Source organism: Mustela lutreola, chromosome 4 (assembly GCF_030435805.1).
Source record: "Mustela lutreola isolate mMusLut2 chromosome 4, mMusLut2.pri, whole genome shotgun sequence".
In the NCBI taxonomy this organism is placed as follows: Eukaryota; Metazoa; Chordata; class Mammalia; order Carnivora; family Mustelidae; genus Mustela; species Mustela lutreola.
In genome coordinates, this window is record NC_081293.1 from 52,876,650 (window position 1) to 52,889,068 (window position 12,419).

The 12,419-nt window shown below is 43.1% G+C and overlaps 2 protein-coding genes and 1 pseudogene across 7 annotated transcripts; 1 reads left to right on the top strand and 2 right to left on the bottom strand.

The window, feature by feature from the left end:
* Window positions 1–1,787: 1,787 nt before the first annotated feature.
* CHCHD1 (coiled-coil-helix-coiled-coil-helix domain containing 1) lies at window positions 1,788–3,088 on the bottom strand. Its single transcript, XM_059169899.1, has 3 exons — window positions 2,921–3,088; window positions 2,676–2,794; window positions 1,788–2,084 (listed from the first exon to the last, which is right to left on the bottom strand). Exons 1-3 carry the CDS (start codon window positions 3,042–3,044, stop codon window positions 1,974–1,976), a joined length of 354 nt encoding a protein of 117 aa, XP_059025882.1. The 5' UTR covers window positions 3,045–3,088; the 3' UTR covers window positions 1,788–1,973.
* LOC131828818 (chromobox protein homolog 3-like) lies at window positions 3,017–6,401 on the top strand (annotated as a pseudogene).
* Window positions 6,402–6,676: 275 nt separating this feature from the next.
* On the bottom strand, window positions 6,677–12,354 carry FUT11 (fucosyltransferase 11). 6 transcript variants are annotated; one of them, XR_009352584.1, is made up of 4 exons: window positions 11,531–12,354; window positions 10,772–11,397; window positions 8,694–9,210; window positions 6,677–8,449 (listed from the first exon to the last, which is right to left on the bottom strand). XR_009352584.1 is itself a non-coding variant. In XM_059169898.1 (4 exons), the coding sequence occupies exons 1-4, from the start codon at window positions 12,236–12,238 to the stop codon at window positions 8,447–8,449; spliced, it is 1,395 nt and encodes a 464-aa protein (XP_059025881.1). In that variant the 5' UTR covers window positions 12,239–12,354; the 3' UTR covers window positions 6,677–8,446. The 6 variants fall into 6 exon arrangements, 4 of the variants coding, with proteins under 4 accessions (XP_059025881.1, XP_059025880.1, XP_059025879.1 ...); XR_009352585.1 differs by having other exon boundaries at window positions 8,689–9,210; XM_059169898.1 differs by having other exon boundaries at window positions 8,694–8,751.
* Window positions 12,355–12,419: the final 65 nt, after the last annotated feature.

A 12,419-nucleotide genomic window follows, 5' to 3' on the forward strand; every position in this document is an offset into this window, starting at 1 on the left:
CAGATGTTTTTAGCCTTTTTTTGTGTGTGCTACGGACCCTTTGGCAGCCTGGTGAAGTCTGGAACACTTCTCAGATTGTTTGTAAATGCACAAAATATAAAAATTAAAAAGGAAACCAATTATGTCGAAATACAATTTTTAAAATAATAAAACAAATTTGTAACATAGTAATACTTGTTTATTTACACATTAAGATCTATCCAGCAGTAAGTGTAGTAACTACCATAATTTTGAAGCTAGTGATGGGTATGATACCAAGGTATCTGCAAACAACTATATGAAAATATGATCTCACATAAGAATTGCTGATACTGTGGTTTGTTTTCCTCAGTCCTGAGATGCTAAATTTCAGTTGTGGCTAAAGATAAAATCTGTTTTCTCATTCATGTCCACAGACCTGTTACTGGGAATCTACTGACCCTAGGTTAAGAACTCCTGAGTCCAGTCCAAAGTGCCTAAGCACGGAGCTTCTTCCTACAGCTAAAAGCCTCAGCTCTCAGAACTAGTGCTGTCCAGTGCTATACCCACGGTCTATGAGGACTATGGGAATAGGTAGCTGTGGGGGTCACGGAGGCAAGACCCTTTCTTTATCAGATTAATTATCCCACTGGAGATTTAGAAACCCCACCGATCCCTTTGTCTATTTATTTATTTTATTTTATTTATTTGACAGAGAGAGATCACAAGTAGGCAGAGAGGCAGGCAGAGAGAGAGGGGGAAGCAGGCTCCCTGCTGAGCAGAGAGCCTGATGCGGGGCTGGATCCCAGGACCCTGGGATCATGACCTGAGCTGAAGGCAGAGGTTTAACCCACTGAGCCACCCACGTGCCCCTCCCTTTGTCTATTTAATCCTCTAATGTACATAGGAAACGTTAAGTTAGTTATGCCTGAAAGGGCAGAGTATACATTAAATGCTATACAATTGTCTCAAATATCAAGTGGTCACTTAAGTTAATGCCTTCAGCAACTAGGTAGATAACTTAATGAGAGAAGTGAACAGGTGATAAAGAAGGTAATTGCCAAATAAGTTTCAGTTTCACCATTTGGGAACGGCCAATGCCAGGTACCTGGAGAACAGAGACAATGATATTCAGCTCTACTTGATTATTGCCATGCAGGAATAAGAAATCAGTATTGCCAGATTTTTTTTTTTTAAATGGAAAGCTCCAAAGTGGATTTTTAATGATATTTTTTCCTATTTTGAAGGTGGTCTTCTAATTTAAAAAGAAATTTTAAATTGTGTTGGCTAAATAAAATACATCTGCAGCAACTTTGGTCACTAGTTTGTGAACCTTCTGATTATTCTGGAAGCATCTTGCAGGGGCTATGCACGAAATAGGCAGTTACGAAATACTTACAGATGATGGTAAAAAAAATTCTGCATATAGGCAACTTCAACTCCCTTATTGCATCCAAAGGCAAGAATACTAAATGGTGTAAACTTCAAATGCAGAACAAGAATAAATATGTCCTGAGCACCTGGGTGGCTCAGTGGGTTAAGCCGCTGCCTTCGGCTCAGGTCATGATCTCAGGGTCCTGGGATCGAGTCCCGCATCAGGCTCTCTGCTCAGCAGGGAGCCTGCTTCCTCCTCTCTCTCTCTCTGCCTGCCTCTCTGCCTGCTTGTGATCTCTCTCTGTCAAATAAATAAATAAAATCTTAAAAAAAAAAAAAAAAAGAATAAATATGTCCTGATCCTGGAGCAAATCAGGGAGCAAATAACTTCCAGTCTCATAAAGGATACAGAGTTCAAGTATAGAGGACAAACCTAATCTACAACAAAGGCCAACTTCTCTTCAGAGGATTTTATTTCAAGATAAAGCATAACTTCCACCCTGACAATGACTACAAAAGATGAAAAGATATCTTGCCTCCTTTCACCTTTCAAATAGAGCATGGCAGTGCAAACGTCTCTAAAACACCTCTGCATAGTTCTCAGTAGCTACAGTCCAGTCATAGAAAATGCTTCTCCATTTTCAACTGACATGAGATTTGTTAGGAAATCTCTGTAACAACTTATTGAGTTTCATGGGGGGTAAATTCCCAGATTCTCCTGTATCCTGGATTGATCTCATCTTTCGGGCCCCCTGAAAAGACAGAAAAAAAAAAAAAAAAAAAAAAATGACAGCTCTGGAGTTTATCCTGACCTAGGCCAAAAGTTCTCACAATGCCGCAAACCACAATAACACATTAACCAGCCTGGAACTATCTGTGTCATCTATCCAGTCTCCTTTCAAAAGGGACTTGGAACCTACAGATGACAGTATGACCTGAGCTACCATGACAGCTAGCAACTAATTTTAGGCTAAAATCCAAACAACCTGCCCTTCACAATATTTAGCTCTATTTCAGACAATAATATCTATTTGAGCAGCATTTAAAATTTTCCCATTCATTCCTCCATTTAATACAACATTCTGTAAGATGGGTATTAATATTAACCTCCTTTTACATCTGGTATAGCTAAAGCCTAGAGCAGTGAAAGAAATCGCTCAAGATCACAATGCCTTCAAAACATAACTTTTTTCACTGTAGGGTGAGTGAAATCGCTCCCACAACTTTCCTCGCCTTTGTAGAATGAAAAGGTCCTCCTATCACCTAGCAAGAGGCAAGAACAATTACTTGTATCCCCGCCCCCATTCTCCTCCCAAGAGGGCACCCTAAGAGCCTTCTATCACCTCAGCCCTAGAAGCACAGTCGAAGAAATCCTGGATCTCTTTTCTGCACGCTTCGTCGCGGAATTCATTCTGCTTCCAACACGCCATCATCACCGACATCTCTGTGATACAAGTCGCCTCTGGAGGAGCAGAACGAGAGAACCGTCAGTCACAAGGAAACCTTTTACCTTAAGGCCCTCCCACCCAGCCGTACGGTGCATCCCTCCGGCTTCCTCTCTGGAGCCTCCCTGGTTCCGACTGCTCACCGCCCTTGTCCCGGCGTCGTTCCCCAACACGGTTAGCTAGAATGAGGGGCTTGTTGGGCTTCAGTATAGGCTTCCGCGGGTTCCCCAGCCGCGGTAAGCGACCCCGCAGGCTGGGCGTCGCCATTGCGCACCGAGCTCCCGGCAGGCTCTGCGTCGTCCCGTACGTGACCCTGCGTGACCCCAAAGAGCTCGACGAGCGTAGGCGCGCAACCTGCGGGAAGCTGGGACACCTGTTTAGTCTCTTGGCCTTGTAGGCGGGACGCTGGGATCCAACACTGGCCGTTCGAGACGTGTGTGCAGGTTAGGAGAGAGTCTTTGGGGCTCGTTCGCAGATCTAGACAGCTCTTTTGTGGGCTCGCGGCCCTGAAGTCTCTGGGCGGTACTAAGCAGGGAACATCTAGTAAATGACCTGATAAAAAGGACCCTCGTTTATGGTGGGAGCTGGCTGAACTAGAGTATGATTGACATAAGCAAGGACAGAGGATGGGAGCGAATCAAAATATGAGACTTAAATATGTTTGGTTTGGACAGATTTTGTATTTTGGCAAGTCTTCAAGAACTGTTGGATTTTACTACCTTTAAAACCACCCCAAAACTGTAAAGAAAAATTAGGATCTTTTAAACAGTTGCTATTACTGGAACAGCTGGGTGTCTCATTCAGTTAAACGTCCTGCTCTTGATCTCAGCTCAGGTCTTGACAGCGGGTTGTGAGTTCAAGCCCTTCATTGGACTCCACGATGGGAGTGGAGCCTACTTATAAATAAATAAAAATAAAGTTGCTACTACTTATGTATCTTATCTATATATCCTTTGCTCTCCTTTGTAATAATCTAATTGGGTAGGGTGGGGTTTAAGCATTTTGGCATTTATCATCTAATTTAATCTCTCCAATCCTGTGAAGATATTGGTGGTATCATTCCTATTAATAGACTGGACCCATCAGTTGTGATGCCTAGCTTCATCAGACTTGGTTCTAAGTGTCTTTAAGCTATTTACAAAACTCAAAGATGTGCCAGGGATTCTCAAGGCCTTTAAAAATAAGCTTCAAGAAATGGTTCTGGGGATGTGGCTGGAGCTTGAGGCGTGCAGGGCCGGAGACGCCGCAGACCCGGGACCCGGAGCAGCTCGGAGGCGGTGAATAATAGCTCTTCAAGTCTGCAATAAAATGGCCTCCAATAAAACTACATTGCAAAAAATGGGAAAGAAACAGAATGGAAAGAGTAAAAAAGTAGAAGAGGCAGAGCCTGAAGAATTTGTGGTGGAAAAAGTACTGGACCGACGTGTAGTGAATGGGAAGGTGGAGTATTTCCTGAAGTGGAAGGGTTTTACAGATGCTGACAATACTTGGGAACCTGAAGAAAATCTAGATTGTCCAGAGTTAATTGAAGCATTTCTTAACTCTCAAAAAAGCTGGTAAAGAAAAAGATGGTACAAAAAGAAAATCTTTATCTGACAGTGAATCTGATGATAGCAAATCAAAGAAGAAAAGAGATGCTGCTGATAAACCAAGAGGCTTTGCCAGAGGTCTTGATCCTGAACAAATAATTGGTGCCACAGACAGCAGTGGAGAATTAATGTTTCTCATGAAATGGAAAGATTTAGATGAGGCAGACTTGGTGCTGGCAAAAGAGGCAAACATGAAGTGTCCTCAAATTGTAATTGCTTTTTATGAAGAGAGACTAACTTGGCATTCTTGTCCAGAAGATGAAGCTCAATAATTGTTTGATATATATATATATATATATATATATCTCCCAGATTTTATATACATATAAAATCTTGGTCTTTGTTTTTTGATTTATTAGTGTGAAGAAATAACATTCTAATGAAAATCAAGTTTGATATATTTGTTTTGAAGTAGTATTGGGGGAGTTGTTGGGGTTTTTGCATCTATAGCACTGGTTACTTTAAACAAATAAAAGCTTTCTGTAGTTGCTTCCTTTATCGGAAAAGAATATTTGAGACCATAATATATTATCCCCCTGCATTAGAGAACCTTTTCTAAATGTTGGGGGAAATCTTCATAGTCTTTACTCAGTCAGAATTTGTGTTTAACTCCTATATGCCTAAGGACCATTCTGGGTTTTTTGTTTATTTAGGGGTTTTTTTGTGTGTATATATACTTAAAATACATAAGTGGTTTTTGTTTTTAACATTCACCAAAACAAAAACAGCATTTTATAACCATGGATAAGCCCATGTTTCCAGGATGCTATCATTTTCAGCATTTTAAGAAATAAATCACTTAAAAAAAAAAAAAGAAAGAAATCACTTAAAGTGAAGTTTTTCCTGAGGCCTTAATCTTTCAAATTTTGTAATTAATTGGACAATTTAAATATAATGTAAACAATTTAAATTGGACAATTTAAAAGCAGCCATATCAGAATCCATATCCTTCTCTACAGCCATATAAATGCAAGTATATTTGCAAGATCCCTGAAAGGAAAATTTTATCACTACCAAAAACCTCCCCACCCAAATGACAAAACTAGACAAGTCCTTGTGTGTTTTACTTAGGTAAGCAATACTTTAGTTAAATGGACATTTAAAGATCCCTTCTAGTGAACCATTCCTTTTTAAGAAGTTGAAATTCTCTGTGCTGTCTTGACTAAAAGGTCGTGATTCATGGACTGTCTACAACTTCCTTCATGGAAGCTAATCATAATCAGATGGTTAGAGATGTTGGCAGTTTAGCACCTGCTGGAGTAAATGGGTGGACAGGCTTGTATAATCCAAATTTTTCACCTGCATGTTTTTTCTTTACCCCAGTTCATTCCTGACATGTAAGCTCAGTCTTTTCAGTATTTGAGTTACTGGTTCAGCAGAAACCAGGAAAAACCGTAACTTTGTAGTCAGAATGTTATCCAACTGTACATTGTTTACTTTATTGTAAATACTGGTAAACAGTGGTCAATAAATAGTTTTATATTCCTTTAAAATAAATGGTTCTGGTAATGGAAGCTTAACTTGAACAGCTTTTAGTTCATATGAGGACTACTTCGGAGGAGCAATATTTATTTGGTTGTATAAAATTTAGTGTGCTAAAATTAAAAAATTTTATCGCTGTTAAAGTTAAAATCATTTATCACAGATGTTTAATATTCCCACTGATCTCTGCAAGACTGATTCTTTTTCTTCTGTTGAGTCTCAGTTCCTGTCGGAAAGGCCTTCCCTGAGCCCGCCCCCCCTACACCAAGCTGTTGTATTTTTTCCATAGCACATATCACAGTCTGAATTATCTTGTTCACTTATTGTTTGTGGGAGGCCATGGTAAGATTTGAGACGAGGACCAAACCAGGCCCTGACTTGTGCCTCCTTTAAAGGAAAGCTTGAAGGATTTTCTGTGCATGTTGCAAACTCTTTAGTAATCAGCTAAAAATAGATACTTTTCTTATGATTGTTTGTTAGCTATATAATGCCTCACAGCCTTGAATAAAATTGGCACTGTTGGACATCCTCCTTGATGCTCCTCCTGCCCCCATCTCTTTGTCTCTTAATTTCTTTTCACCATCCTCTTACCCTCTCGACCCTGGTCGGTTTGTCACGCTGGCCACGACAATTGTTTATTTACAGTTTTGCTTACCAGCAACACCCATTTAAAATAAGCACCATGAGAGAAAGGGACCCTGTCTTCCTGAATCCCCAGTGCCTAGAATAGTGACAGTAAATACTCGTTAAATGAACAAATGTTTTGACATGTTTTTCCAAGTCTCCAAGTGTATCATACTCAGCCCAGAAATATAACCAAGCAGAAGACACTGTTTAAAAAGAAGTCATTTATTATACAAAATGAAACATAAGAAAATAGAGAACTGCAACATACAGATTAATAAAGACATCAGTCCCGTACTCCACTGCCACCCCAGCAGCACAAATAAAACTGATTCCTGGTCAGACACTTCTTCCACCAATAATCTTGAGCCTGTTGCTGTTCACAGAGCAAGCTGGGCCCAAACCAGAGAAAATTCACATTGTTTGCTTTCTCTTCATATTGGTTCTGCTTTCTCTTGCGGAAACATAGCACCTGGTTTACCGTGGTCTTTTATGAATACTTCTTTTGTGATAGGATTAAAGGAGAAAGTCTGGGAAGCACTGTCCACAAAGCAGGCATGAGTCTCCAGCCACAATAATTCATAAACAACTGGCCCACTTTGTACATAAAAGTGCTAAGGAATGCCAGTGTGAACTGGTCTAATTAGGAGAGGTAAGGATGGTTATACACTTGGCACTTACCCATTTTATTGCACATCATGAAACTTGATTCCTAACCTTAGTTTGCACTTGAGTAGTATGTAGTTTGCACTATAAATCAGCACCTGCATTTAAGTAGATTGCAAATTCAGAAATCAGAGTCCTGAATTCGACTTCTTTTGTGGGTCGCTACTATTTTAATATAAGTATGTTTGAAGGTCTGTCTTTCCCTCTTGTTCTTTTCTGAACAAGCTCAAACAGGTTAAGCAAACTTTCCATGCTGTTGTGAAGGGTATTTTTTACTAAAAAATTAAATGGAAAAAGAACCACCCTGGCAGTGAAATCCAACCCCAATTACAGCTGCCACATCCTTAGATGTCACAATATTAAGGGTGGGACCCTAGTTGTTGAAGCATCTAACATACACACACACACTTCTGGTTGTATATCAGTGTGTATACGTGTATATAGAAGTACATACATTAATTTCCAAACAGATAAACTGAATTAATTAATTCATTAATATATTATACAATATATTATACAATCAGAGTAGTGCTAAAATCCAAAGTATTCTTTCTTATTCCACTGGCCCAGAAAAACCTAATGGTCTCCCTGCCCATTAAGCTTTATATTCAAACCACAGCGATAAAAGGGTTTGGCTATACCCTAAAATCTGCCTAACAATTTTTTATTTAGTTAGCCTCTTGTGGATATCTCTTGCCTCACTTCCCCTGGAGAGGACCTTAGGTGAGCTCCATCAAAATGCAGTCTCAGTAAGTACTACAAAGTTGTACAGACAGATACTGGTAATAGAATGATGTTTGAATATTCATTCCACATAAAGTGAAAAATGCTACATAATATGAGGTAATGACTACAACTATATTGCTGGGTTGTTTTTTCCAACATAATTTTCATGACTCTTTGGGGAAAACGAGACTTTGGTAGCATATAAAAATAGTAAAATAGAAGAGTTCATTAGGCAAATAGAAAAGACAAAGACCTATAAAAATCTGCAGTTTGATTTGCACTGGTCTATTTTAACATTCCAAAATCATTTAAATATATATGAATGATATATACTCTGTCATCATTTCCAGCCTGAGTCTCTATCTGCAACCTAAAATAGAGCAGGACAATTCATTAAATTGACATGGCATATATTAGCCATTGAATCTTCATGTTTATGAGATGAGAAGGAATTCATGATATACTCTTAAGGGGAAAAAAAAAGGCAAATCAGGAGTAAAAAAAGCTGTCAAGTCTATAGTCAGTTTAATGCAGGGGAGAATGAGTGTGGGGATGGTGGCAAGGCTCCTGCATCTTCATCAGCTACTGTGGAAAACCAAGAAAGAAAAATCCATTTAAAATAAAAAGTTTGACATTGAAGACAAGTAAATGATATTAAAAATACAACTCTAAGAACCAGAATACAACCCACCAAGAGTTCTGCTTCACCACCAACATAACAGTTTATAAAGCAGGAGATGAGGAAAACAGATTAGGAAAGGTACTGAATAATGAAAAGTTTTAAAGAATAGCATCAAAGTTTTAAGATCTTAAATCTGACCCACCTTACCTCATTCTTAAACAAGTACCAAGGTGTTGTTCCAATCACAGTTGAGAGAATGAGATGGCTAGAAAAAGATGCAGTTCTTTTAAAATTCTGTTCAATCAGCACTTTGAAACAAGTGGGTGTTTCAGGCATTTGCTTCCCACTAATCTAAGAACTGGAGACCTCCACCTCTCCTTGAAGACAGGCCCTATTACCACAAGCTGAGACAGTGGGTACACAACATTAGGATAAAATATCAGTGGCTATAAATGGAATTCCTTGGACTCATGATAAGACAGTGTTCATTAAGGTTGTGCAGCAGACGCCCCTGATAGTAGAATAAGGACTTCTGTCTCCTTAACTCTACCAAGTTAAAGGCTCTTGCAAGGATAATTAGAGATTTTGGATCCTTTTCATGAAGATCTCGTGTAGATAATCCCAAAATTTCATCTGCTTTGTCTCATTGTTGTGGATCATGGCAGTGAGAGCTTCCCCCTGGTCCAGACCTTGCCAATAATCTTGCAGCCACATCTCCTTCCAGCTGAAACATCAAAATGGGAGTTGGATTATGGAACCTCTGCACAGCTATGGTCCTGCCTTCTCTGAATGGGTCAAAGAATCTTAAACAGATACAGTAATCTCTGGCTGGGACAGGGCACTGCTTTGAAGAGAATGAAATGTGAAGTAAATCTAGTAGTAGTACAGGTGACAGTAAGCTGCAACACATTATCTATCACACAGCCCACCCACAATGAGTGAAACTTCCTGACTTGCCCACTCCAGGTTCCCAAATGTGGAAGGAGTTCAGAGGAAGGCAGGGCAAGGGCCAGCGTTCTCTGTAAGAAAAGCCAGGGAGCCTCTAGATGGTTACCTTATTAAGTTGCACCTTTATTTCCATAATCAAAATGAAGGTGCTGTGATGCCCAATGTCTAGATAAAACATATTTTTTTAATGTTTTACATTTTTCTTCTAGTAAATCATACTATGTTCAGCATATACTAGATACAAATTACTTTATGGAAGGCTCCATTCCCAGAAGAAAAAAACTTTGCCAGCCGTGTATATAGACGGCCCTCTGCTGCCATCTACTGTGCAAGTCGGTCTCTGAGGCCAGTCTAGCAGCCTTGCTTTCTTAAGCTTAATAGTCTTATCACCTCTCCCCAAACAGATGTGGCTTGCTGCACGTTGCTTCAACACTTTCACACCTCCCATGCTGACCTGTTTCCCAGTGCACCACCTTCTGCCACTTACTGCACACGCTTCCTCACTTTTCTAATTCACACTGCCCACCACTGTTCATTATTATTTATTGAAAGCAGTCCTTCTCTCTTGTTTAGGGCAAATGCGTAATTTATCATCCAAACTAGGGTACTTTTAAGAGTGAAAGGAGATGCTATTAATAATTATGGCAGGTTATGGGTTAAAGCCTCTGCCTTCGGCTCAGGTTCATGATCCCAGGGTTCTGGGATGGAGCCCCAAATCGGAATCTCTGCTCAGCAGGGAGCCTGCTTCCCTTCCTCTCTCTCTGCCTGCCTCTCTGCCTACTTGTGATCTCTGTCAAATAAATAAATTTTAAAAATCTTAAAAAAAAATAATTATGCCAGGTTAACAGATGTAAACCCTACAGCAGACAAACCTCTCTCAAAATACCCATCTTTGTATTGCTCATCCCCACCCCCATCCTTAGGAAGGTGCTAAATAAACAGCTGAGTTAATTTTCAGGAGAGTCTAACTCCTCAGCCTAGTATTCAGGCTATGTATAGCCTGGCCCCAGTTTATCTGCCCAACTCTGTCTCTCATCACTTCATCTGAATAGGCCCCCTCGAAGCCTGTTTTGACCTGTTGCAAACACTGTTCACATAAGCTGATCTCATGTTGTCACCTTGAATGATATTTTGCTTTGCATCTTTTACTGAGCTTTTTCAGTTTGTCTTATCTCCCCAACCAGACTCTTGACACCTTAAAGGCAGAATAAGTCCATGTCATAATTTCCTTATACAACAATCCCCTAAGCATCTAATACGAGTTCACTGCCCACAGCAAGCAAGTCACTCAATCAGTCATTTGATTCGATGGCCACAGGGTCCTCAGCTATCCTTACCTGTCATTCTCAGGAATCTCTTCCACACTGCCAAAACCAGGTGTGGGCACCGGGCAATCCATGTGTGAGGGCTGGGCAATGTGAGGTTCAGGGCCAGGGATATCCCCAGGAGAGGCTGCGTGAGCTTTCTCGGCCTCCAGCCGAGCCAGTTCATGGTCACAGACGAAACACTCGAAGCCATTGAGGTAGTTAGGCAGCAAAGGATCATTCACTCCCCACTCCCGATGCTTCAGACTATCCAGAAGGAACTGGTTGGTGATGCCCCCAGGCTGCTTATATGCCAGGTATTTCATGTATTCCTCATCATTCTTGTCCAGAAAGTCAATAAATTCTGCCAGCTTCTGAGGTGACTCAAAGTCATCAATGAGGATGATGGAGTGATTGTTGGGCATCCAGTCCCTTACAGAAGGAGAGCCGCGATACACAGGCACAGCCCCGAGATGCATGGGGCGCCAAAGTTTTTCTGTCATGTAGTCATCACAGATGGCATTTTCGAGGGCCAAGTGGAACTTATAGCGAGACAAGAAGGCCAAAAGCTCTGGATCTTCGGTGGTGGCTGTGGCTGTGTCCCGTAACCGCGAAGTGGGCAGGTCCCGATTTTGCAGGCATTTCCCATAGGAATCCACCTGAGCGGGGTAGAGTACGGCCGTCAAGTGGGTGCTGCATGTCCGCCGGGACGCCAGGGGTCCCGGCCTCAGCCGCACGCGCCCCCTCGCGTCCACCCCCAGCCCCGCCCCGGCCCCGGCCGGCCCCACCCACCGGGATGTAACGCATCAGCTCGCGCACGTAGCGGTCCCGGTCCGCAGGCACGTCGCAGTGGGACTGCAGATAGAGCAAAGGCGCGTAGCCGCGGCGGCGCCACTCGGCGCGCTCCTGTAGCGGAGGCGCCGCGCGGCGCAGGTAGGCGGTCCCGGGGAGCCACTGCAGCGCCAGCGGGTAGTCCGAATGGCGGCTGAAGGTGGCAGTGAGATTGAAGAGGCGGATGCCGGGCCCGTGGCTCAGCACGAAGTTGTTGAGGGGCGATTCCTCGTGCAGAAGCGCCCAGCTCTGATGTGCCAGGCGCGGCAGCGGCGCCTCAGACGCGCGAAAGTCAGTGCCGTAAAAGAGCAGCGCGCGCGTCCGCGAGTGCCCCCGCACCCGTCGGTCCCGGGACGCCAGGCACGCACCGCGCGCGCACTCAATGCGCTCCGAGTCGCCCGGAAAGTGCGGAAATAGGCCTGGGCTCCACCACAGCAGCACCGGCAAGTCCACCGCCTCCTCCCTCCCTGGCCGCGGGGTTCCTGGACTGCGCGCCACCCCGACCGCGCCCAGCGCTGAGGGCGACCGGAAAACCGCACCATCCCATGGCTCCGTCCAGCCCGCCTCCCCGCCGGTCTCCCTCTCAGCCACGGGCCCAGAGCCGCTGACCGTACAAATACTAAGCACTCCGAAGACAGCAAGCACAACCCCGCTGCGGCCCGCCGCCATGTCCACTGCCAGCTGCCCCCTAGCCGCCCCCCCCCCCACCGCCCACCAAACCCGCAACTCCTCCCGGCAGCACTAGACCCCGCCCTGCGGTGAGTCGCAACCCGACGAGGTCCTACGCCCGCGGTGCGTGTGACGCATGCGCAGTTCTGCTCAGCCAGCCACTTCCTGGGAAGTACTAGGC

Bases quoted from the DNA above. Each gene is read 5' to 3' on its own strand.
- FUT11 (XM_059169895.1), bottom strand. From the start codon at position 12,238: ATGGCGGCGGGCCGCAGCGGGGTTGTGCTTGCTGTCTTCGGAGTGCTT. The intron at 11,398-11,530 runs GTGGGTGGGGCC...TACCCCGCTCAG, and splicing joins AGCTGATGCGTTACATCCCG to GTGGATTCCTATGGGAAATG. The intron at 9,211-10,771 runs GTAAGGATAGCT...TTGATGTTTCAG, and splicing joins GAGATTCCTGAGAATGACAG to CTGGAAGGAGATGTGGCTGC.
- CHCHD1 (XM_059169899.1), bottom strand. From the start codon at position 3,044: ATGGCGACGCCCAGCCTGCGGGGTCGCTTACCGCGGCTGGGGAACCCG. The intron at 2,795-2,920 runs GTGAGCAGTCGG...CTGCTCCTCCAG, and splicing joins ACGACGCCGGGACAAGGGCG to AGGCGACTTGTATCACAGAG. The intron at 2,085-2,675 runs GTGATAGAAGGC...CTGTCTTTTCAG, and splicing joins ACTGTGCTTCTAGGGCTGAG to GGGGCCCGAAAGATGAGATC.